Here is a 27,964-nt window from a genome sequence, read left to right on the forward strand (position 1 = left end):
TATAAAAGTTAATAATCTCATTTCACTTGAAAAAGAATACATAAGATATTGAGAAATAAAAGTAATTGGTGTTTAACACATCAGAACCTGGTGTTATTATGTTGTTCTTTTGGCATAAAATATTTTGTGAATTATGATAACTAATTTTGTAACATAACTAATTTTGTATCCTTAGTGGGTTGTTTTGAGAATGAATTAAATCAACATATACAAAAATCCTTTAAAGACTAGCAGGTAAAATAAAATTATATTTAATATTTTTATGCTGCAGAAATGTGTGGTTTTATTAGTTCCCAATGTCCCACAGCTAATAAGGGGTGGGAACAAGATTTATCTCAATGTTTGAAAAGTAAACTTAAATAGGAGACCGACTTTTCACTATGCCTGTAGAACTGGAGAAAATGAATTTAAATCTCAGCCAGAGTGTTTTATTAGGAATAAATAAGGACTTCTTATCTTAAAGCTCCTGCGGTTTTTTAAAGCAGCTCAGTGACTTTATTTTTGAGATGACTTTTAACTGCTAGCTCAAAAAACAGAGACTTGACTACCTGTCTTATGGAGAGCACAGGGCCACTCTCAGCTTTCTGTTTCATTCTTTATTTTCCAAGCTAAAGTATTTTATATTTAGGCTAAGCAAACAAAATAAAGATGGTAAATAATTGGGTTAAAAAATATAAGCTAGTACCTTGTTAGACTCTTCAGTACTCTAATCAGGCATGTCATGTGCCTGGTGCTTTACATATTCAAACCAGGGTTGCTTCAGCACTTTTCCCATCTGCCTGCACTCAAAGTTGGAATAGTTTGTGCATTTCAAATAGGTGAAATCATTGAGGTAGCTCTCACAGTGCACCAGGAATAAATTAAGCTTCCAGCATCTTCATGTAAACAAGCCTATAAACTGACAAATAAGTACATACAGCCTAGTTCATTGCTTTTCTAACATTGAAAGGAGATCATGAGTCATCATTGCCATAATCAATGTGAGAATCAGATGCTCTCACATTTTTATTCTTGTGAATAAAAATTATTCGCTTTTATTCTTGTGAATCTCTATATGACATGGATAAAATTTCCATGTTTTAAATTCTTGATGTGCAAAATGTCAAGGAAAATGTGCAACTTATTGACAGGCAGAATAGTCTATTCTATATATTGTTTGATTAAACTGTTAATATGTTTGTGAAAGCGCAACTCTGGAAACAATTTTTATAACGGAGATCAATAATTGAGTAATAAATGCATGTTTGGCACAGACAAAATTTGATTTTAACATCTCTATAGTCAAGTAACTTTTTAATTGCAATAACTCTATTACTGATATGCCCAATGCCCAAATGACACAGCATATAAAGATGGAAACAATGTCTACTGTGGATAAGGATTTCTAAATGTTTGTAGCCAGGCAATTACAACATGGAGTACAATTCCCTTGACCCATCCCATTCCTGCTGAATTAGCCTTTCTGGGGAATCACCCAGTTGCACATAGTTTAAACAAGTATAAATAAATGCTTTGGAAAACAAATGTTGCCTTTGCTACCAGACTGTTTTCTGTGAACCCATGCCATTTTGTGAATGAAGCTTTCATTAATAATGATCTTTTTTAAAAAATATATATATCTTTATTGATTTCAGAGAGAGGAAAGGCGAGGGAGAGAGAGAGGTAGAAACATCAATGATGAGAGAGTCATTGATCGAGCCCGCAGCCCGGGCATGCGCCCTGACCGGGAATCAAACCCCGATCGCCTGGATCCCAGGTCGACGCTCAACCGCTGAGCCACACCCAGGAGGGCAATAATGAAAATTTTTTTAGAAATGCTTAGAACAGCAATACCTGGGTATCATTTTAAAGTCGGTGTCACCTGTAGATTTACCAATAATGTGTTTTCTTAACTTTCCTACCATGAATTGGCATTAGAGTGAAGCCTGTAATTTTATATCTGCCGTGTAGTATCTAATCATTTTGTTGATCTCTATTGATTACTTGGCATGTTATAAAAAATCTCCTGGTACAGAAATGCCATTATTTATCATACCTAATCTAGCCGTCTTAGACCTTATCATAAAATTCATAGAATTTTATCATAAGGCATTTATCATAAACACAAATTATTATGATAATTTATTTCTTGTCATGCACACTCCATGACTAATTGACATATGTTGTGCCAGTGTCCAAAAGTTGGTTTGGTTGTTTTCCTACTCCCATTTGGAAGAAAAAGAATATTAGCTCTTGATTGGTAAATTCTTAATGTAGCAGTGTTTTTTCATAATTTGTTAAAATAAACCTGTTAAAATTTATACATTTAGGATATTAATAAATATACGTGTATTTTAAAATTATTATAATTATGGTAAGGTTGAAAATAAACTATTTTAAATTTCTCAAATTGTGTGTATTTCTAACATGAGGAAACATAGGAATTATGATAAAATAAGTTTAATTTATGTAAATATATTTAAAGCACTTATATATTGATGTCTCATGATTTCAAAGGTAAATAATTAAGTAGGTTACTTATATTAGGATGAAACATACTTTGTACTTCCTTGAGAGGTTATAATGAATTCTATAAAGAAATGGGACAGGTGGGCTAATTTTACTTAATTATATAAGTCCTTTGATTGAGTCTACATAAACTTAACATTTACAGAACTTAATGTGTCTTTCTTAAATGTGCATTGCATCTAGGAACCAAGTCCGCAAAAGTATTCCTGACTATTGAAATAGGGGAAACTTAGGCTCCCTCCTTTTCTCCATTCTTTCTCACTCTGTTCTTTTTTGTCTTCTTTTCCCCCTCTAATCTGTCTCAGTAAGCTTCCATGAAAAATGATAGAAGTTAAGGAAACATTTCTGCTCCCTACATTAGAAAGCTATTATCTGTGCTTATTACTTTATATAATCCATAGGGAAGTTGTAGGAAATGCTTATTAATTGCTGTGAGCCTTAATTTTCTATGCTGTGTTCTATTCATGATAGTTCTCTTTTATTTATAGAGGAATCTGATTAAGTTATCTAAATGTTATGAAAAATAAAATAATATTTCAGTTATAGAAATTTTAAGGGAATGCCTGTGGACAATAATAGTGTGGACATTGACACTTCTTCCTTTTATAAACAGTATGCCCGTTGTCAGAGATAACTAGTTTAAGTGCAAAAGAAAGTTGCTGTCATCTGCACCTGAGTACTAAACTCCAGCATTTTTCTTACCCATGTGGATATTTGAGCTGTTTTCAGCATCTAGGCCACGGGTGGGAAACATCAGCCTGAGGGCTGTAGACTGCCTCAAAATCATTTGGTCTGGCCCTGCCAAGGCAACCACAGGCGGAACTCAAAATTCGATAAATCTAGGAGCTTTTTTCATGGCTAATTTGTAAGTTGATAATTTTGTATGGCCCCTGAATGGTGTTATAAATATACAAATGACCCTTAGCATAAAAAAGGTTCCCCATCCCTATTCTAGGCAATCAGCACCATTTGTTAGAATCTAGATCTGCTTTTTCACCAACAATCACAGCTTTAAAGAAAGACTACCTTTGTGAGAAATTCAGAGTGCAAATACAATGACTCCCTGTATGTCCTTTTGGGCTGCCATGACTGAATACCACAAACGGGATCACTTAAACAACAGAATTGTATTTTCTCAAATTCTGGAGGTTAAACGTCCAAGGCCAAGGTGCTGTCATGGTAGATTTATGGTGAGGCCTTTCTTTCCTGGCTCGTAGACAGCTGCTTTTCACTGTGGTCCTTCCTTTGTGCTTCATGGAGGGAGCGATGAGCAAGCTCTGGCATCTTTTCCACCTCTCATAAGGACACCAACCATACCAGATAAAAGTTCCACTCCTGGGACCTCATTTAACCTTATTTGCTTCCTTAAAGGTGCTATATTTTAATATAGTCACAATGGGGGTTACAGCATCAACATATGATTTTGAAGAAGACATAGTTCAGTCCATAACACTTCAAAATGACTGAAAAGTGTCCTTTGCATTTACAGTTTCTTTTAAAATTTTAGATATAAGTTTATAATACATGTTAAAGCAAGAAAATGAGTCAGCCATTTAAAGAACAATAAAGATAAATTTTAAAAAATAAATAATGCCAAGGAGGAAAGAAAGAAGAAAGTAAAAAAGAGGGGGAGAGAGAGAGAGAGAGAGAGAGAGAGAGAGAAAGGGAGAAAGAAAGAAAGAGAAAGAAAGAAAGAAAAAAAGAAAGAAAGAGCAGAGCCTATTATTCAGTAAAATCTCAATTTAAAGAGGAATTCTATTCAGAGTATGTGTGGCCCTATATTCTTAGCTTTGATGAAATGGGAACAAAGCAAGTGTAAAAGAAGAAATCAAGATAATACTTCAGTAAGGGACAAACACTTTTGAAATAGCATCGTCATACATTTTTAAAAGCATGGTCAAAATATTAACATACAGACAAAAATGATATATCAATGAATATGTGCATTTTTTCTGATTTTATTTTTTATCATAGAGTAGTTAGGATGTGAAACAAAAGAAAAGAAAACAGAATGAAAACAGAAAAAATAATATAATTTTTTATGTCCTAAAATATTGGGCATATGAATACCTTAATAGATTTTTTGGTTTTTTGGCCGTAGATAATTCAGGCTTTCTAAGCAACAGTATTTACTGCTGCAGGATCAAACAGAATCCAACAAATGCTATTAGAATATTATTTGTATGCCATCATTAGAAAATGAGATGTTTTCTGTAACTCTTTTGCATCAATTTTGAAATTAAAAAATCTAAGGTTCAAATTTTGGTTCTCCAGATTTGGAGATGTTACTTAGCTTCTCTAATTTTTTTACCCTCCTCAAAGCAGGGATAACACAACATCCACATTATTTGCTTTTGTAGGTTGTAAATTTGTAGGTTATTAAAGGAAGAACTTTTAAAAAGTATCAGTGCATAATAAATACAATAAATAGTAGTTATAATTGTATTTGGTTGTTAACCTAGATAATAGAAAGGATAAAAGTGGTATCATCAGTAATCATGATGAGATAATGGCAAGAGTCAGGTGTTTTTTTTTTATCTAGGATGTGGCAGATAGCTTCAACCATTGATGATGAATCTTGAAATAAATTCATAGTCATTTTATGAATTACTTTTATCAGTGGTTAAATGAAATATTAATATTTCCCAGAAAAATCTATAGAAATAAGTATATATTCCAGTACAATTTTATTCAGACTATTATTGGCAGAAATTTTTAACAAAAATATACAATATTATTTTGTGAAATTAACAACGGTATATAAGGAAAATTAAAGAAGCTTGCACTTTTGTTGATATACAACAGATCCTTCATCTGAGTGCTGTCATTTCCTAAGGAAAGCAAAATTATATATGTCTTATTCTCATTAATGTAGCTTTAAACATTTGAAAATATATATGATGAGTATACAGTGATCTGGGGACAGAAGCAATGGTCATTATGGGGTTTCAACTTTGGTCTTCCTGAGATTGTTTCCAGAGCAACAAGGTGACCCAGATTTTTCAGAATCTTATTACCATAGTAACAGGAAGTTTGCATGTTGCTGGGATCTTCCTACACCTGTGCATTTTCTAGCCCTAGCAATGAATTTTTCAGGTCCTTTATACCCAAGGTTATTCTTGCACTATTAGTTCTTATAAAAAATATCCCTCGTAAACTGTTAACTCTCCCAGAAGAAATAATAACCCAGACAGAGTAAATAGTAACACAAAAAAGATAAAAACACATTGTTAATCAAATGACAGGCAACAGTTATATTTATTGAAAGAGATATAAATTATTGAAATCCTATCTTACAATTTAACACAAATATTTTGGAGCATATCAAATAGTTTGTGTTTTATAAGTTACTATTAACAGGCTATTAAACTAATTATAATTGAATGATTTAATAGTTTTCATAACAATACAAAATTTGCCCTGTGTGGTGTTTCTCAGTGGATGGAGAGTCAGGCTGTGCACTGAATGGTCACTGGTTCAATTTTTTGGTCAAGGGCACGTATCTTTGTTGCGTGTTCACTCGCTGCCCCTGGATGGAATGCACTCAGGAGGCAGCCAGACAATGTGTCTGTCTCACATGCATGTTTATCTCTCTCTCTCCACTCCTTTCCTCACTTCTCCTCCCTCTGAAAAGCAATGGAAAAAATATCCTCAGGTAAGGATTAACAAAAAACAGGATCAAAACAAAAAAAAAGGATACAAAAATTCAAACTATGTGTTTTATATTTTTTTCAGTGGCTTGAGTGAAGGTGTACTAAGATAGAGTAATAAGATTTTTCATGCTTTTGAGATTTGATTTTTATTTTAATCTTCTTCTAAGTCATAGATTTGTAGACCATGGCTTAGCACTTTTCACGTTTCTATTGTTCTTATAAAACTGCTGGGAATTGTGCTGTTATAGATAATTCAGTTGCTAGAAATGTATTTTAGATTTCTTTCATGGTTTTTAAGCTTGCCACTCATAATTTGTGACATAAAATATCTCCATGATTATTCACTGACATATTTGATTTTATAGCTTTCTGGCTCTCATGATGAAGAATAATTTTCATAACTACATGTAGCTAATTCCATTACTTATTCATCCCAAATCCTCAGATGGATTATATCAGGAGTCATCTTTAGGGTCAGCAACCATCCCAGGATGTCCTGTACTCAGTGAAAGTACCACAATCCTGGGAAATCATGTAATTCTAGGAAAACCAGCACATTTGGTCATCCAATGATCTATTCACTATTGAGCCAACCTCCATATAAGGAACTAGTATAAATTTCAGTAATGTTAGTACATATACAACCTGCAGCAGCTCTGCATAAAAAAGCATCAATGAGAGACACCTGGGTGTGGATCTTGGTTCTCCCCACTATGCAGTGGTATGACCAGTTCTTCAGCTCTTTGAAACTGCTATTCTGCTAAATCATGTTGATAATGTGCTCTAAAGTGGGTTTTAGATTGATAGGAAAAGAACGTTTACTCTAAGGTTTCATTTTATTTAGCCAGATAACATCAACAACAACTTAAATGAAATGAGGTGACTACCAAAAAATAGATGCAGTCTATACATACATAGCTACTCTTTTTTTAAATATGTTTTTATTGATTTCAGAGAGAGGAAGGGAGAGGGAGAGAGATAGAAACATCAATGATGAGAGAAAGTCATTTATCAGCTGCCTCCTGCACGGCCCCGACTGGGGATCGAGCCCACAACCTGGGCATGTGCTCTGACCCAGAATTGAACTGTGATCTCCTGGTTCATGGGTTGACGCTCAACCACTGAGCCACACCGGCAGGGCTACATAGCTACTCTTGAGCTCCAAGGTCCATGCAGTCAAGATTGAGGTTTATAGAATTTGAGAAGATTAGTACCTGTTGTGCTGTTGTCCTTTTATATAAGGGACTTACATTAGTATTCAAGTAAAAAATGGAGCCAACAAATAATCTTTGGGCCTAATGCACCTATTTGAGTGAAACTCTGCAAATATTAAGCCCTCACTATTGGCTATACACAAAGTCACTGGCAGGGAGACTTTTACTCACTCAAGAAAAATGCACCCATGGCTATTGTAATCCCTGAGCTCTAAGTGGGGAAAGGCAGGGGGAGAAATTAACCAAAGAATTTATATGCATGTATGCACAACCCAGGTACACAAACAATAGTGCAGTAGGCTTGGGGGGGGGGGGTGGAAGGGGTCAATAATGGTAGGAAAAAAGGGGGATATCTGTAATACTTTCAACAATAAAGATAAATTTTTTAAAAAATGAATATCAATTTTCCCAAAGAACCTTACCTCATTATACATATTGTAAAGATTAAGTGAAAGTATATTAAAAGGGCCTGGTAAATGGTAGGCTCTTAGTTTTGTGATAGCAGTAGTTATTAGATTTAAAAAATAACCTTTGTGAAGAAAATAATGAGGATTTCCAAAATCTCATTTAGCTCTTTGATTTTTTATTTTCATTTTTATTTAGTTGAAATTTATAAATGATAGGCTCTACTAGTCTGTAATTTTGAGCAGAAATATTAAATCATAACTCAATTCCAAAATTTTCTCAATAGTTGGAGAAATAAGTGAATATTAATATTACATATTCATTAAAAGCAAATTATCATATGCACTGATATATGTAAATATAGATATGTTATTAGTAGTGAGTATGCATATAACACTGGTTCTGATGTCTTTTATAAAGTTATTTTATATCTCATATTGACTTCCATAATGGAGAAGTCTCAACCACCTATGTTGTGACCCGTTCCTAAAATTGTGCATACTAATCAGTACCAGGTAAATGTAAATTAAAAAATATTATTAGGAAAATAAGAATTGATTATTACTTCATCAAATTACATTTGTTAAATAGATTTTTTTATTTAAAATACAGGCAAAATGTAGACAGCTTTCTTTTCAGTGTTCCATAAAATATGTTCTTCCCTCACATTCTGATATGATGAAATAAACATGTCATTGTTAAAACCTTACGCTAAAATATTTGCGTTTTCAAGGCATCCTCTGAACTTAGCCACATCACTTGTAGGATTTAATACCCTGTGGTGTGACTAAGATTAATCTTGTGGTCACTGTTAATATTATAGAGTCATGTGAGCTACCAGTAGCCATAATTTAAAGAATCCACATTGGTTCACAATGGCTTTTAATTAAGTCTGAAGAAAAGAGAGTCCATGTAGGGTCCATATAGTAGGAGTAGGGTATCCAGTGTATTGTTACAGAGACTGGAAGGAGAGAGGAAACTGGTAGGTTGGGAAATAATGGGCGGACTATCAGAAATGCATCAAACTTTTGACTAAACCCAGAGACATTATGTACTTTTGCTTTGCTGTTGTCTCAGCTATTTCCAAAGCAAAACAAAGATTTCCATTGTTCCTTCAATTTCCATTTTATGCAAAGTGTGTTCTAAGAGCCACATTTTTTTCTGATAACAACATATCCTTCTTGATTTACTTCCTACTGTTCTTTTGCTATATAGAAAATAAGAATGTCCATTTGTTGTGTAATATGCTTCAGCTTATTTTTGAACAGCATTTCTTTCTGTCATCTCCTTTTAGTCACTCTGCTTTAGTTGTTTATTGTACTACTTGAGCATGTTATTGACTGCATCCTTTAATCACATACTATCCAGTAAATGTGCAGTAGTCAGCTATATTGATTTCTGATAGACACATTGTGTAGAAGGAGTTTATTGATGGTTACGTTGTCCTTTTGTTCTAGTAATGGATACCATTACTCTAATTTGACAAGAATGGAAATTATCAAAAAAACAAGTATAACATTTTTGGGGGAGATCAATTAACAGTTGTATAAAGCTACCCTTTAAGTGTTTACTTTGGACTGGCATTGCAACATTGTTCTCAAACAAGCCAGGGGTTTTAGTCAGATTAGTAAAGTACTAGAAGTAGGTAGTGTTCTGTTGTGTGTTTTTGTTGTTGTTACTTTTAGCAAAATCCAGCAATTTACCAGTTTACTTTATTTTGCTGAAAAGAGTTTGAGTTCTAAAATGGTAAATAAAATACAGGCAATTTAATATAGTTTGACCTAACAAGTAACAATAGATAAGAAATTTCTTCAAAATGATTGTCACATGTTAAGTGCAAATTAAAACATGTTTCCAAAGTGAAGAGAGAAAATGTTAGGAAATAAACAAAATAGTTGGGAAAATAAGCAGCATAAAATGGGTTCTTGTTAAATTTTCTGGGATTAAATCCACTAAAAAAATATCCTAGATGGAACAAAAAGAAAGAAAGAAGACTAAACTCCTTCTATTTGTATACTTTTCTAATTCTCTTGATCTTCATCAGGAATACTTAATAACTAAGGTCCTGCCTCATTGCATAGTGTCTCTCAAATTTATTTTATTTTCCCCTTTTTTGTCTCCCACTTTGCCTCTCCTACCTCCCCCTGCCAATCATCACATTGCTCTCCTTGTTCATCAATTGGTTTTTTTGTTAATCCTCATCCAAAAGTATTTTCCCATTGATTCTGTTGTTGTTGTTTTGCTTAGAGAGAGTGGAAAAGAGGGAGGGAGGGAGAGAGACAGAGAGAGAGAAACATTGATGTGAGAGAGACACACCTATTGGTTGCCTCTGGCATGTGTGCCCAGACCCGGATGGGGGATCAAGCCTGCAGCCAAGGTACATGCCCTTGGCCAGGAATCAAACCTGGGACCCTTCAGTCCTAGGGCAGATGCTCTAACCACTCAGCCAAGCCGGTTAAGGCTGTCCATGAATCTCTCTCTCTTTTTTTTCTGTTCAATCCCTTCATACCCCCACTCAGCAGTCCAACACACTCCCTGAGAGCTGGCAGCCCTATGAGTCTGCCTCTGTTTTGCTTGTTAGTTTGTTTTCATCATTAGATTCCACATAAGAGTGAAATCATATGGTACTTGTCTTTCTCTGACTGGCTTATTTCACTGAGCATAATGATCTCTAGGCCCATTCATGCTTTTGCAAAAGGTAAGATTGTTTTTATGGCCATGTGGTATCCCATTGTATAAATATATGGCAGCTTTTTTATCCACTCATCTACTAATGGACACTTTGACTGTTTCCAAATCTTGGCTATTGTACACGATGCTGCAATGAACTTAGGGGTGCATATAATCTTCCAAATTAATATTTAGGGTCTCTTGGCATACATTCTCAGAAGTGGAATGGTTGGGTCATTATGCAGTTCCATTTTTAACTTTTTGAGGTAACTCCATCCTGCTTTCCATAGGGGCTGCACCAATCTGCATTCCCACCAGCAGTGCACAAGGATTCCCTTTTCTCCACATCCTAGCTAACACTTGTTTGTTGATTTGTTGATGGTAGCCATTCTGACAAGTGTGAGGTGATATCTCATTGTAGTTTTAATTTTGCATGTTTCTGATAATTATAGTGACACTGAGCATTTTTTCATATGTCTCTTGGCCATCTGTATGTCTTTTTTGGAGAAGTGTCTATTCAGGTCCTTTGCCCATTTTTTAATGGGGTTGTTTTCCTGGTGTTGAGTTGTACAAGTTCTTTATAAATTTTGGATAGTAACTCCTTATCAGCAAATATTATTGGCAAACATATTCTTCCACTTAGCGGGCTGTCTTAATTTTGTTGATGGTTTTCATTTGCTGTACAAAAACTTTTCTGTTTGATGTAGTCACATTTATTTACTTTTTCTTTTGTTTTCCTTACCTGAGACAACATATCAGAAAATGTATTGCTATAAGAAATATCCGAGATTTTACAGCCTATGTGTTCTTCTAGGATTTTTAAGGTTTGGAGTCTAACATTTAAGTATTTAATCCGTTTTGAGTTTATTCTTGTGTATGGTGTAAAAAGGTGACCTAGTTTTATTTTTTTGCACATATGTCTAATTTTTCCAACACCATTTATTGAATAGACTGTTTTTACTCCACTGTATGTTTTTGCCTCCTTTGTCAAATATTAACTGACAATTAAGGTGTGGATTTTTTCTGGGTCTCTATTCTGTTCCATTGACTATATATCTATTTTTATGCCTGTACCATGCTGTTTTGATTACTATGGCCTTGTAGTATAATTTGATATTAGCCTGATTCTTCCAACTTTGTTCTTCATCAAGATATTTTTGGGTATTTGGGGTCTTTTGTGGCTCAATAGAAATTTTTGGAATATTTGTTCTTGTTTTGTGAAATGCATCATTGATATTTTGATAGAAATTGCTTGAATCTGTAGATTGCTTTGGGTAGTATGGACATTTAAATGGTGTTAATTCTTTCTATTCATGAACATGGTATATACTTCCACTTAGTTGTATCTTCTTCAATTTCTTTCTCCACTGTTTTATAATTTTCTGAGTACAGGTCTTTTACATCCTTAAATTTATTCTTTGCTATTTTTTGAAGCAAAAGTGAATAATATTTATTTTAGTTTCTCTTTCTGATACTTCATTATTGGTGTATAAAAATGCAACTGATTTCTGGATATTTATTTTTTATTCCACTATTATACTTAATTCATTTATAAGTTCTAGTAGTTTTTTGGTGGAATCTTTATGTTCTCAATATACAGTTTCATGTCATCTTCAATTAATAACAATTTTACTTCCTCCTTTCCAATTTGGATGTTTTTTTAGTTCTTCTTATCTGATCACCATGGCTAAGAATTTCAGTTCTATTTTGAATGAGAGTGGTGAAAGTGGACATCCTTGTCTTATTCAGAATCTTAAGGGAAATGCTTGTAGTTTTTGCCCTTTGAGTGTGATGTTGGCTGTGGGTTTGTAATATGTAACCTTTATTACATTGAGGTATGTTTTCTCTATTTCCACTTTGTTAAGAGTTTTTGTCATAAATGTGTGCTGAATTTTATTAACTGCTTTTTCTGCATCTACTGAAATTATGTAGTTTTTATTCTTCATTTTTAATGTGGTGTATCACATTTATTGATTTGAGAATATTGTACCAACCTTTCATCCCTAGAATAAATCCCAATTGATCATGGTGTATTCTCTCTTTAATGTATTGCTGGATCCAGTTTACTAATATTATGTTGAGGATTTTAGCATCTATGTTCATCAAAGATACTGGTCTATAATTATCTTTCCTGTAGTGTCTTTATCTGGTTTTGGAATTAAAATGATGTTAGCCTTTTAAAATAAGATTGGGAGTCCTCCCCCTCTTGTATTTTTGGAAATAGTTTGAGGAGAATTGGTATCAGTTCTTCTTTGAATATTTGGTAAAATCCACCTGCAAAGCCATCCAGTCCAGGACTTTTGTTTGTTGGGAGATTTTTTTTATTACTGCTTCAATTTCATTAGCTGTAATCTATCTATTGAAATTCTCTCTGATTCAGTTTTGGAAGATTGTATGTTTCTAGAAAATTGTCTATTTCTTCTAGATTTTTCTATTTGTTGGCATAAAGTTGTTTGTAATATTTTCTTACAATCCTTTGTAATTCTTTGGTGTCAGTTGTTACCTCTACTCTTCCATATCTTATTTTATTTATTTGGGTCCTTTCTCTTTTATTCTTGATGAGCCTAGTTAGTTTCTCAATGTTGTTAATCTTTTCAAAGGACCAGCTCTTTGTTCCATTGATCATCTGTATTGTTTTTTTAGACTCCATTTCTTTTTGATGTGATCTTTTTTGTTCCCTTTCTTGTACTCATTTTGGGCTTTTCTCTCCATTTCCTTTAAGTGTTAAATTAGATTGTTTATTTGAGAATTTTCTTGTTTCCCAAGTTAGACCTGTAATTCTATGAATTTCCCTCTTAGGACTATTATGCTGTGTCCTGTAGGTTTTGGGTTGTTGCATTCTCATTTTCACTTGTGCCAAGGTGCTTTTTAATTTCTTTCTTGCTCTCATTGTAAACTTATTTATTGTTTAGTACCATGTTACTTAGCCTCCATGACTGTGTTTTTTAGTTTTTTTCCCTTGTCATTGATTTATAGTTTTATACTATTCTTGTCAGAGAAGATGCTTGATATGATTTCAATGTTCCTAATTGATTGAGATTTGTTTTGAATACTAACATGTAGTCTATCCTAGAAAATGTTCCACGTGAACTTGAAAAAATGTATATGCTGCTGCTTTGGGGTGAAATGCTCTGAAGATATCAATGAAATCCATCCAATCTAGTGTGTCCTTAAAGGCCACTGTTTCTGTCTGGAAGAAAATCCGGACATTGTTGTCAATGATGTGTTAAAATCTCCCTACTCTAACTGTGTTACTGTCAGTCTCTCTCTTTATGCCCATCAGGATTTGCTTGACATATTTAGGTGCTCCTATGTCGGATGCATAAATGTTTACAAGGGTTATATTCTCTTTTCAGGTTCCTATTTTTATTATTACATAATGTCCTTCTTTTTCTCTTACAATAGCCTATGTTTTGAAGTTTATTTTGTCAGGTGTAAGTATTGCTACTTCAGCTTTTTTTCCCTTTCCATTTGCATGAAATGTCTTTTTCCACCCCTTTACTTTCAGTCTGTGTGTATCTTTTGTTCTGAGGTGGGTCTCTTGTAGACAGCATATACATGGGTCTCCATTTCTTATATGTTCAGCTACCCTATGTCTTTTTTATTGGAGCATTTAAGCCATTTACATTTAAATGATTATTGATGGGTACTTTTTTATTGCCCTTTTATTCTCTTAACTCTGTTCCTCTATTTCTCCTCCACCTCCTCCTTCTTCTAGCAGCCCCTTTAACTTTTCTTGTAATACTAGTTTGGTGGTAATAAAATCTCTTAGCTTTTTCTTGTCTGGGAACCTCTTTATTTCTCCTTCAATTTTAAATGATCACCATGCTGGGTAAAGTGGTCTTGGTTGTAGGTTGTATTTCAATTTTAAATTTATCTTAATCTGATGAAAATTGCAATGTTATGTCTTTTTTCTTTTGGAACCATAAGTAAAAGCAACCAGATGAGATATCTATATACAATATGACACTATCAACTGTACAAAAATATGATACTGCATTTCAAGGAACCTGAAAATTCAGTGAATATGCTGTCATGTGTGCTAAACATTTAGCAAATTATGAAACATAAATACAGGTTTAGAAAACTATTGTTATATGTATAGAGCTCCAAAGTGAAAGAATATCTAATATGGATTTAATTCTCAGGTGGCTGGAAAGTTAAATAGGCAAATCAATATATATCAATAGTAAAAAACTTTAAGAAAAACAAAGATTGATTCAACATTGAAAAGAAGTGGTGTTTGTTTCCTCTGCAAAGATATACGAAAAGCTTATATTAATTATATAAAATGAGGATATGTGGATTTACCAAAATCTATGTTTAAAGTATCAGAACTAGAATGGAAAGCTCTATTTTCAATGGCTTCAAGAAATCAAATATTGGCAAGACCTTTTATACATATATTTGTTCTGTGCAGGGAGGAATAGGCTCCAAAGGTGATATAGTCAGTGTTTTATCTTTCATATTAAAATAGTATTTAAAAAGTTTTATTGGTTTTTAATCTTTCCTTAAACATATCCATTTTGTACAGCTTATTTAGTTTCTGTACATATACTACATTACACTATTATCTTACTAAAAGAAAAATACCTCCCTTATCATGTAGCAGCATTGTCCTAGAACATGACCACAATATATTTAAATGTTCTCTGAATGTCTGAAATCCCAAGATAAGAAATATAGCTAGTTTAGTAGTTAGACTTGAATTGATTTTTATTAGAATTAGATCTGTAATAGTAGTGTTAAGCAGTGTTAATATTCACAATATGTCAACACGGTACTATAGTCACACCTACTACAAGGTCTATATTTTAAAATTGTCATTTTCCCCAGGGTAAACCACAATTTTATGACTTTTTAATTAAGCCCAGCAAAGTGGCTCTGAACCATACATGATGCTTGGAATCAAATCCCTGTGCTTTGGCACATTTATTTTTAACAAGTTATGCTCTAATTCCTTTTTGGCATTTCTTTTCCTTTTTTATTTAACTGACTATAGGGAAAGAATATCAATATAAACATAATACTTAAAATTACTAATATGTCTGTACTTAAAAGGAAAACATCTCCCCAAAACATATTTAGTCCTTTATAAAACAAATCTATACATTTCTTGGGTTACCCACTGCAGGATTAAATTTATTGAATTAAATCCCTCATATCCTAGAATTAGACTCCTCATTCTAACATCTTCAAGTGCACAATGTCCATTGGAGATGAGAGCAGCAACCCCAGCTGTGAGGTTGGAAACAGGTACTTGGCAAGGGAGTGATGCACTGATCACACCGCACTTATCCGGGTTGTAACCCAATTCACACAACTGGGATATGATAGTTTTATTCTGTTTTATAAATCTACTTCTAGAACTAAAAGTAAATAGCTATCATAATGTTCAATTGTATTAAGTATGAATGAATATATAATTTGAATGCTTTTATTTATTTTATCTGACCTTTGGTCCAGGACTGTATTCAGCAAAATACGACCACTTTTATCCTTGACATAGTAGTGTTGGTAGTATTTTACAGCATACTTTAGAAGCATCCACAAACAAACAATTTCTCTCTCTCTCCTCATTACTAATACCTAAAGTAAATGTATCAGTGCATTATTTCTTTTCTTGCTTTTAAAAATTGTACCTACGTAATCTGACATTTTGGGGATGACAATTGGAATAGACAGAGGTTTGGTTGATAGTTTACCTTTGAGACCACACTTACTGGTCCATGTAATAATACACTAGTTTCTCTTACACTTTCCTCACTGGTGGATTATTAACTGCCACTGTCTCAAAAAGCCATTCTGTGTTTAAAATCTAACTCCTTAACTCCTGAAATCTGAGAATGTAAACAACTGATCCAGTTATAGTTATGTACAATTGGCCCTCCATATCTATGGGTTCTGTATCCACAGATTTAATCAACCACAGATTAAAAATATTTTTTAAATGTTACATTGCTGACAATGTAACTAAGCCTGTGTCTATTATGCAGCTAGGCCTTAATGGTGGTGTCTGCACTGAACATGTGCAGACTTTTTTCCTTGTCATTATTCCTTAAACAATACAGTAAAGCAATTCTTTACATAGCATTTACACTGTGTTAGGTATTATAAGGAATCTAGAGAAGACTTAAAGTACAAGGAGGGATATTCCTGAGTCACATGAAAACACTACACCATTTTATATGAAGGACTTGAGCAGCCTTAGATTTTGGTATCTGTCAGGGTCCTGGGACTAATCACTTGCACATACCAAGGTGTAAGTTAGGAGTAAACATACCCTAATCAATGGCTTATGAACTTCTTCCAAAGACATTTCAAAATTTAGGTTTTTAAATTATTACTTAGGTGGTTCACAAGTCCATTTCATCCTTCATTCTAAATGGTAGATATTTTTGAACATCTCACTATCCAGCCACATTTATTTTTGCCCTAGCCAGATTTTTACAATATAGTAAGAGCTGCTAATGTTTCCCTCCCCTCTTTCTGTTAGAGAGACAGCACTAATTCTTCTTCTGACATAAAGATCATCAGGAATTCAATTAGAGCTTGGAATGATCAATTTTATTTATTTTCACTCTCGAGTTTACCTACAATGCTGTATATCCATCTCAATCCAGGCTTCATAAATTAGAATCCCAGCTTTATGATTCACTACCAATGTGACCTTTGACAAGTTATCTAAACAGTTTCTCAGATTGGTAATAAGGAAAATAGGTAATAACAGATCTACCTCATACAATTAAGTGAGTCAATAGCTGCAAAGCTTTTTGAAGAGTGCTGTCACATATGAAGGATTATAATTGCAAACACCTCAAGAGTAGGGTTTTATTTGTTTTTGGTTTTTTGTTATCCCCAATGCCTAGAACAGAGCCCGATACACAGTTACAACTTAATAAATACATGTTGAATTAATAGTTTTTTTTCTGAAGTTGAAACCTAGGTATATTCTTCTGCTTGCAATCATTTTATTTTGTTGCTGTCAATGACCTGGCTAATTAAGCTGCCATGAGTTCTAATCTTTGCTTGATCTCGGAATCAATTTAGACACTGGAGTAACCTGAGTAAAGTGTGTCATGAGGTTAGGAGACTATATGCCCAGGTGTTTTCCCAATGAAGGTATCAATTTGGTGTAGATAACCCTTTAGAAATTATCTAACAGAATTCCATTGATGTTTAGAGGAGCAAACAGAGACCCCACTGCATTGAATCTATTCAACATTACTTGTTAAGATTAGCTATGAAACAACCTAAGTGAAAGTTACTATAAAATGAAATTATAAAAATCATAAAAAGAGTCAAAATATAACACTATAATACAGTGTCCCCAGGATGTGTAATAAAAAGAAAAAATAATAATCTTTATCAGACAAGTAAGAGAGTAACCTATAACAGAGCAGAGTTTTACATGAATCCTTCTGTTACAATACTGGCAGTAGAAATAGCAGCTGCCTTATGGCAGCAGCTGTGGTGGCCAGAGCAGTTATTACTTTATTTGCTTTGCCATTATGGTGAAGCTCTAAGAAGCATAGATGCAAGATCACAGCAGATGGTCTTAGAGCTGATGTCTTTATCTGTTCTGCTGCTGCACAATATCACACTTACCTAAGAGCCTTAAATATTGACTGATTTTTTAAGTCCATATTGAATCATATGTATACTAGTCCTCTTATAACAAAGACCATGTGCTATTTACTTTGGTTTCAGGGACATAGTTTGGCTTAATTACATGGTTTATTAATAGTAATGTATGTGTTATACCTGTGTAAAGAATTAAGTACAAAGAAGTATAAATAATATGCTACATTTAGTGGTATAATAAATGCCAATAGAGAAATTCTTTGTCATCACCTTGTTGGTAATATAAGTGTGGTTAAATTTAGATGGGTTGAATAATGAAAGAATTGTCAAGTTGTCATAACTAGTATTTTTCTATGAATGGCTCATGAAATTCTGAGGCATATATGACATTCTTTCATGTTGATTTTTTGTGTGAAGTTTATGATGAATTGTCAGGGTTTAGGTGGAGTTTCTGTTCTGTAATCTTTAAATTCAACATTATTTTATGCAATAACATGTATTGAGCTCTTAATTCTTTGCCAGATTCTTTTCTTTGTGTTGTTGGTACAAATATGAAAAACATCCTTTTCACCCTGATGTCTTATTTCTAAATATTTCACAGTGAAAGGGTAGAGGTAAATATTCTAATGTGGGGGTGGGTATTATAAGTAGCTATACTTATAAAAAGGAAGAAGCAACTCAATTTGCTTGGACAAAAACTAGGGATTTGGTGAAGAATTGATATTGACATTTGAGCATGGTAAAGAACTTGACTACTAGTTTACCAGGTGGATAAGCATTGGAAGAGAATTCGAGCAGGAGGAATTGGAAATTCATGCTTTGCTGATCTTATGAAGAAGACATCTTTGCATAATAACACTATTTCTAAAATCCTAGTGTCATCTATAAAGAATGGTAAAATTACATGACCAACCACCTCCTCACTTGGAAGTGCTGAGCTTGGATTTTTCTCTCCAAGGGTGATGACCTTCTGGGATTTTGCTGCAACAGTACATTGATGCTTAATTTCTTGTAAACTTGAATAAGACCAAATTTTGCAAAGATTTCATCTGTTGGCAAAAGAGTAAGGGATTGTTTGTCAAGAAAAGAAGATATACTAGGTGCTAAAGTTCTTCATCATGTTTTTCCAATGTTTAGGAAGACTTTTCAGGCTGTTAAGTATTAGTAACCAAACTATTGACATAGTTTATTAACTGAAATAAATTTCTGAGTTTATTACCTTTTGCTCAACTTGGAACACAAGCCCCATTTTTAGTTATTGAATTTATCTTGCCCAATGACTAGATTGAAATGGAAATGGCACTTGTTCTATTTTGTATAGTCTTATTTCATTGAAGTATAGTTTGGCAAACTTTTTGACTCATTGTGACCTACTGGCATAAACATTCTGGTCAGAGACCATACATGCACATGTCTTCCAGAGCAGGCAGATGATATAAATATGTGAAGTTACCTAAGACAATGGGAGCAATGGGGAGAAGGCTGGTTCTCTTCCTGTTAGGATGTAAGCTTCTGAGTGAAGGGATCTTTTGGCTGTTTTGTTCACTGATATATCCCAAGTGTTTATCAGAGGTCCTACCTAATACATAATAGGTGCTCAATAAATACTGAATGAGTGGATGCATGAATGTGTTGAAAAGTGTTGTATTAAGGAGAACGAGCAATACCTAACAACACTCATTCCTAACAACAATGACAACAAAAGATACTGTTCCAATCAAACAGACCAATTTAGGGAACTCCTTGCTTGGAACCCATGGTGTTGTAAATAAGGGCACTTTCAGTAGACTTTTCTGTGTAATTTTCTTTTCTTTTTTTAATCCTCAACCAATGATATTTTTTCCATTGCTTTTCAGAGAGAGTGGAAGGGAGAGAGAGAGAAAAATAAAACCACATAAATGTGAGAGAGATACATCGATTGGTTGGCTCCCGCATGCACCCACATAAGGGCTAGGGATGGAGCCTGCAACCAAGGTCCATGCCCGTGACTGGAATCGAAACCAAGACCCTTCAGCCAGAGGGCCGATGCTCTAACTGCTGAGCCAAACTGGCTAGGGCAACTTTTATGTAATTTTCTATGAAGGAACATCCTTACTTTGACTTCTCAATAATTTCCAGAAATATTTCTCCTGTGAATATTAAAGTAATGAAAAATACATGTTGGCTTCAATATCTGTAGGAAAGTCTCTCCCTTGCATTAGAGACTATTGATAAATACTATTTCCAAAAGTAATGCTATCTCCTGGATCATCATTTTAAAGAGAATTTTCCAATATGATATCATTTCTGGGCTTCATGAGAATCAATATGTCAATAATGATAATATTTGAATAATAACTCCAACTAAATGAGTAGGTTATTTTGAGTTTTCAAATCAGCTTCTAATATACTCTCCCATTTTTGTTATGTGAAATGTTCACTGCTACCTGTATTTAAATGAAATGTGGGTTGAAAATGGATTTCAATGAAATGCATGAAAAATATAGTGATTCCTATATTCTCCCAGCCAAATGATTAGTTCTTCTGAAGGAGAGTTCTGAGCTATGTTTTATGTAACAGTCTTTTAGAGGGTTCCCAGCAGCCGGGAACCGGTTTCACACAGTGACAACCCATTCATAGGTGCTCTTTCACTGTTCTTCCTTTTCTGCCTCCCTTCTCTGCTCTTTAAATGTGCTTCCTGGAATTTCCACTCAAATGCACTTTTTGTATTAGGACTTGTTTTGGGGGGAAATTCAAACTAAGACAAATACCATTCTAGCTGAGGAATTTTTCATTGGAGTACATTATGTTTTTTTATGCTTCTCATTTTTCATGATTTTCCTTATGACCCACTTTCTAATTCTCTGATTACTTCTATTCAAAGAAATGCATCTTAGAATATCTCTAACTCAAGGCAAATGGCTACTTTATACCACAGTTATCTGTCTTATATCAGTCTAATCAAAGAGTCTGAGGACTCCTATTTAAAAATTAAAAGTCCCAGGTCCTTGGAGGGCTAAAGTCTCTGAGAATATAAAGATGATTAGCAATGCATTGTTTTTAATTTTTTAAAACATTTTTATCTTAAATAATCTATAATATTAGGTAGCAGTCAAAACAAATTGCCCAAGAAGTCATTGACCTCAGTTAAAATTGTATTTTCTTCCTACAGAATATATTCTTAATTAACCCCAAACTAAATATTTCCATCATGCATCCAGAGGACCTTATGAGGAACTGATTCACTAAAATTTGTAGTGAGCATGAATCCCAGTTTCCAAATTCAGGTTTGAAGAAATATATATTTTCTTATTACTTTATGCTTTAAGTATATTTTTAAATCAACCACCTATTCTGCCATAATTTTAGAAATTTTGTTTCAGTCAGTGTGGAGTTGCCATTTCTACCAGATAATTTTATCAAAATTTTTTAATGTTGACATTATTTCAGGTGTTCCTTTACCCCCTTCTTTGTTCCCCTCCACCCACCCCAGTGTCCCCCTCACTTGGACTTCACCAAATTATTGTCTATGTCCATGGGGTATGCATATATGTTCTTTAGCTAATCCCTTCACCTTCTTTATCCATTCACCTCCACACCCCTCCCCTCCAGCACCAGCCAGTCTGCTGCATGTATCCATGCTTCTGGTTCCATTTTCTTCCTCAGTTTATTTTGCTTATTAGATTCCACATATTAGTGAGATCATATGATACTTGTCTTTCTCTGACTGGCTTATTTTGCTTAACATTATAGTTTTCAGGTCCACCCATGCTATCGAAAAGGGTAAGAGGTCCTTTTTTACAGCCATGTAGTATTTCATTGTGTAAATGTACCACTTATAGAACTCAACACCAGGAATACAAACGATGTAATTAAAAGATGGGCAAAGGACTTGAATAGACACTTCTCCAAAGAAGACATACAGATGGCCAATAGGCACATGAAAAAATGCTTGAGGTCACTAATCATTAGAGAGATGCAAATGAAACTGTAATGAAGTATCACCTCACACCTGTCAGAATGTCTACTATCAATAAATCAACAAATAACCAGTGCTGGAGAGGATACACTGCTGGTGGCAATGCAGACTGGTGCAGCCACTGTGGAAAACAACATGGATTTCCCTCATAAATTAAAGGAACTGTCCTTTGATCCAACAATCCCACTTCTGGGAATATATCCTAAGAATCCCGAAACACCAATCAGACAGAATATATGCACTCCTGTGTTCATAGCAGCATTACTTACTTACAATAGCTAAGATCCAGAAACAGTGCACCAGATTTTGTTTAAAATGGATAATGGAACAGACTGACAGCTGCCAGAGGAAAGGGGAAGGGTGGACTGGATGAAAGAAGGTGAAGGGATTAGCCAAAAAAGATATATACATAACACATAAACACCGACAACAGTGTGGTGATGGCCCGAGGGAAAGGGAGATAGGATGGGAGCTAGTTGGAGGTGGGCGAGGTGGGGCGGGGGGATGGGGGTGGAGAGAGACTGCCTGGAGCGAGGACACAGGATGCGGGGTGCAGATGACGTTTTATTGAGTTGCACACTTGAAACTTGTATGGTGTGGGGAACAAATGTCACCCAAATAAATTCAATTTGAAAATAATAAATTCCGGAGGCTGCTATGTTCTGCCAATGTGTGGAACACGAGCCTGAATCTTGTGATGGGCACGTATTGCCTGAGGCCTCCCGCACCCTTTCCACCGGCTCACGCGCCTGGCCAGCCTCGCTCCTCCTTCCCTTCCACCGCCTGGGGCTGGCGGTGGCTCCTCTCAGGTTTGGGGCTTTTTCTGAGACTCACTATGCCCTTGTACGTCCAGCAGTCTCTCAGTGATCTCAAACCAGCAAGAGGCACACGGGTCCTCTCTGCTCTTAAACATCCCGGTGTTTGGAATTTGATGTGGGAATGGAAAGGCCAGTTCTCTCTCTTTCCCACTCAAGTGTCTGTGGCTTAGCCCAAGAAAACTTTTTTTTTTCCCCCAGGAAGGGAGGGAAGAGCTCCCTTTCTTAGAGATATTGCCTAAAATACATTTTTCATATTGCAGTTACTGAGCTTAGGATTTTGGAAAATAGAAACAACAAACTGGCCTTTCCTCTCTTTCTTTTCTTCTCCCCTCCTCCTCCCCCTCCCCCCTCCTCCCCCCCCTTCTCCTCCTCCCCCTCCTCTTCCCCCTCCCCCTCCTCTTCTTCCTCCCCCTCCCCCTCCTCTTCCCCTCCCCCTCCTCCTCTTCCTCCCCCTCCCCCTCCTCCTCCTCCTCCTCCTCCTCCTCTTTCTTCTTCTTCTTCTTCTTCTTCTTCTTCTTCTTCTTCTTCTTTCTTCTTCTTCTTCTTCTTCTTCTTCTTCTTCTTCTTCTTCTTCTTCTTCTTCCTTCTTCTTCTTCTTCTTCTTCTTCTTCTTCTTCTTCTTCTTCTTCTTCTTCTTCTTCTTCTTCTTCTTCTTCTTCTTCTTTCTTCTCTCTCTCTCTTTTGGTCATCCTACTTCATCACATTTCTCCCAGGACCAATTTATCTATTATCTATCATCTATCTATCATCTATCTGTCTGTCTATCTATGAATCTATCTATCATCTATATCTATCTATATCTATCTATCATCTATCTATCTAATCATCTATCATCTATCTATTATCTATCATATCATCTATATACCTATCATCTATCTATTATCTATCATCTATCTTATCATCTACATATCTATCATGTATCTATATCATCTATCTATCATCTATCATCATCTATCTATCTATATCTATATCTATATCATCTATATCTATATCTATATCATCTATATCTATATCTATCTATATCTATATCATCTATATCATCTATATCTATATCTATATCATCTATATCTATATCTATATCTCTATCTCTATATCTCTATATCTATATCTATATCTATATCTATATTATCTATATCTATATCTATCTATATCTATCATCTATATCTCTATATCTATATCTATATCTATATCTATATCTATATCTATATCTATATCTATATCTATATCTATATATCTATATCATCTATATTATATCTATATTATATCTATATTATATCTATATTATATCTATATTATATCTATATCTATATCTATATATCTATATCTATATCATCTATATCATCTATATCTATATCTATATCTATATCTATCTATCTATCTATCTATATCTATATCTATATCTATATATCTATAATCTATATCTATATCATCTATATCTGTATATCATCTATCTATATAATCTATATCTATATCTATCATCTATCATCTATCATCTATCTATCATCTCTCTGTCTCTCTGCTCACCTGCTATCTATTGTATTCTCATCAGCAAGTACATGGAACATGCTAAAATGTTGGGAAGTGATCTTGAACCTTAGAGACAACTGCTACGGTGACCAGTGCCTTCCATCATTAAGTACTGGCAAGGTTATCAATCTGAAAGTCTGACTGACAGCACAGTTAGCTATAAGCACTGTGTATGTACAGAATTTATAGCTGGTAGTATGTGCATCTATTTGTGTGCTATGTTAAAAGCAGACTTACCTGGAAATACTATTATGGGATTTGAGCCAAGTTTTGGCAATAACTATTAAACGTTTAAAATACTCTGTGACTATCACTTAATTTCAAATTTTCTTGTGTTTCCTTTATATAATGGGAAACTGAGACATTTAAGAATAAAAGAACTTATCTAAGTTCAAGCAGTTATTAATAGCACAGTCAAGATCTGAACCCAGGCATCTCTTACCACTCAGCCATCACACCGTAGTTCAGAGAATGAAATCATGGCACTGTACTTCTGGCTGAAGAGCAATAGTGGTAGCCTGGCTACTGTTATGCAATCTAATATAAAAGGGAAAACGTGGGGGAGTATGAAAACTTGTAAGAAGGGAGTAACTAGCTCTGGAGGCTTTCAATCACTCTTTTGCATATCCCCCAAACAGCAAAGAATCCTTCCAATAAGAAGTCTCTTCTTTAAAATATTTTTAGTAATAAAAATTTTATTTTTTTATGTTTTCCCACTTTAATATTTTTCTCTAGGGCATGACTTACGCTTAAGCTTGGAGAATCCTGATGTTACTAAAGTTCTTAAACAAAGCCTCATAGTTAAAAAAAAAAAAAAAAGATGATATTTATAGAATCAAAAGTTAAACATTAGAACAAAAATGACAACAATTTAGCCTTTAATATTTTCAAGATTCAAAGCTAGAAAAGTTTGATACTAAAATATATATGAAGATTCTTAAAGCCTTGAATTCCTTAGCCGTTGTTTGTGGTAACTTGATATTTTTAATATCAGCAATAATGAGAGAAGACAAATGCCATCTTCAATAAAATGAAGTTGGGCAGCACTGTTTTCAATTCAGATTTGGAAAAGAAAAGAGGTTTTAATAAGATTGTAAATATGATTCTACAGTGCATTATAGGTAAAAATTTTGTTGTATATATATTGTTTTGAGCTCTGAAATTCTCTTGAAAATTGTCTTTAAATATTATCTAAGAGAAAAACAACTTATTATTTAAAATTTATTGGGGTGACATTGGTTAATAAAATTATACAAGTTTCAGGTATGCAATTGTACAATACATGATCTGTATGTTGTGTTGTGTTCCCACCCCAAGTCTCCTTCCGTCACCACTTAACCCCCCCCCCAGCCCCCTCTCCCCTCTGGCAGTCACTGTACTGTTGTGAGTGCCCATGAGTCCTCCTTTTTTCCTTTGCTCAGTCCCTTCACCCTTCTCACCCAGCCCCCAGCCCCTCCCCTCTGCTGTCAGTACTGTGCTAAGTGAAATAAGCCAGTCAGAGAAAGGCGAGTACCACAGGATTTCACTTATAAGGGGAATCTAATGAACAAAATAAACTAACAAAGTGGAGACAGGCTCACGGATACAGAGAAAACAACTCATTCTTACACAGGTCAATTTCAGGCTCAAGTGTTTCTTAACTTAATGTCACCATTAGGGATTCCCATACCAAACACATGGTATGAATGCCCCTTAGGTCTTAGCACTTTTAATTTTACTAAAATATGATGTAAAACAAATGAGATTTGTAAATATGATATAAATGTTGGAATATCTAGAATTATATTTTAACTAAATACCTTTTTAAGACTATACTATTTACTTCAAATTTGGCTATAGCAATTTCTTTACTTTTTCATGATATGTAATTATTTATCATATTTAATTTCAAAATATTTAATTAGTAATGTCTTCCATCGGTTGCACAACATCAAGTAACTCTTTGAGATACTGTTTTTTTCCTACCAAACTGCAGTACCGTTTGCATCTTATTTTCATTATGTGAATCTCCCAACAGATTTTTACTCATAAATCTTTATAATTTAAGGTCAACACCTTGGTAAAGCTATTAAGACACTTTGAAAATTTCCATATTACTTGAAATGATGTTAGAAGGACCAATAAGCAAAAATAATGTTTAAAAAGGGCATTCAACCATTTCATACCTGTCCTGCAGAACCATAGTAATAATATGAAATGTGGTTTTTTTTGCTCTCCTCTCAATAATATCTAAAAAATAAATAAAAACTGCACAGTACAATTGAACACCTTAAATGTTTCCAATATGGGTTAATTTCATACAATACAGTTTTATCTTTGACATAAACTCTGCCTGACTGTGTGAACTCAAACACCAGCATAACCCATCCCCCTGGTGTTATGTAGGGATGCATTACGTGGGCTGGCATCAACGTGTAACCAGAAAAAAAAGTGCTGTATGTGAACATAGTTTTTGTGCAGTTTCTATTTTGAGTGTTTGAGGAAAAGTCTATCGTATAGCATATTGTATTGAATGGGTATTTATTTTCATATTTTTAAATCTGAAAGATTGCAAATGATTTGTTTTCACTGGGGAGATTATTATAACTGAAACACGGGAGCAGTGGCAGGCATAGTTCGGTGACTATGTCTGAGGTTTTATTGGTGGTTTGTTTCTAAGTTTTAAAGCAGTGGTCATGAGAAATCATTACCCATGCCTTTGTGAACAGAGAAGTTAGAGATGAAGTATGGGGATCTGCTTTAGATTTAGGTGGTTTTGTTGTCCTTTTAGGATCAAAATCCAGGCCCAGTGCTTGGTAAGAGCCTGGGATGATCTATGCCTCTATTTCTTACTCAGTTTTGTCCAGGTTAAAAGAATTTATGTATCATTTCATGTCAGAATAATCCCAAAATTAAATAATTGATGATATTCGCCATGAAAACACAAAGAGTAAACAGCTACAATATTTATACCCAGAGTAACAAAAACAAATAGTCATTGTCATCATTTAAAAGGAAAGGAATATTTGTTTTGAACAATATATCCCTCTTGCTATTCTAATTTGCAACAATAATCCAGGAATACACACATTTTAATTCTCCTCTCCATGTGTAAGATTCTTAATACAGTTCTACAAGTTTATAGCATGTAATTAAAATATATAATAATTATATCTGGTTTTAATCTGATAAATACAATAAGATTTTGACTAAAGAGAATAATATTTCATTGTTATTGTTTAAACAAATATAAAACATTCTGTTGAATTCTAGCTCTAGTAGACCTAAATAGGTGCATGTTCTTTTGTTTATGTCTTTTAGCATCTCCGTCAATTAAACTCTTGGTGGATGACCCTATAGTTGTAAATCCCGGAGAGGCCATAACATTAGTATGTGTTACGACAGGAGGACAGCCTGCACCCTCTCTCACCTGGGTCAGGTCCTTTGGGACTCTGCCTGACAAGATTGTTTTGAATGGAGGAACTTTGACCATACCTGCCATCACCTCAGAAGATGCTGGTACTTACAGCTGCATTGCCAATAACAATGTGGGAAACCCTGCAAAAAAGTCCACTAACATCATTGTGAGAGGTAAGTTTAGACATAGTTACAACATGGATTTCTGATTGAGCCAGGTTATCACAAAGC

At 34.3% G+C, this 27,964-nt stretch overlaps 1 protein-coding gene across 1 annotated transcript in view; it reads left to right on the top strand.

Moving 5' to 3' along the window:
- Positions 1 to 27,964, top strand: part of MDGA2 (MAM domain containing glycosylphosphatidylinositol anchor 2) — an 826,450-nt gene that overhangs the window by 544,386 nt on the left and 254,100 nt on the right. The window contains exon 6 of the mRNA XM_087824881.1: positions 27,638 to 27,907. Coding sequence (XP_087681007.1) covers positions 27,638 to 27,907 — 270 coding nt within the window. The remainder of the gene's footprint in view (positions 1 to 27,637; positions 27,908 to 27,964) is intronic.

The sequence above is a fragment of the Miniopterus natalensis genome, chromosome 1, assembly GCF_054644295.1.
Source record: "Miniopterus natalensis isolate mMinNat1 chromosome 1, mMinNat1.hap1, whole genome shotgun sequence".
In the NCBI taxonomy this organism is placed as follows: domain Eukaryota; kingdom Metazoa; phylum Chordata; class Mammalia; order Chiroptera; family Miniopteridae; genus Miniopterus; species Miniopterus natalensis.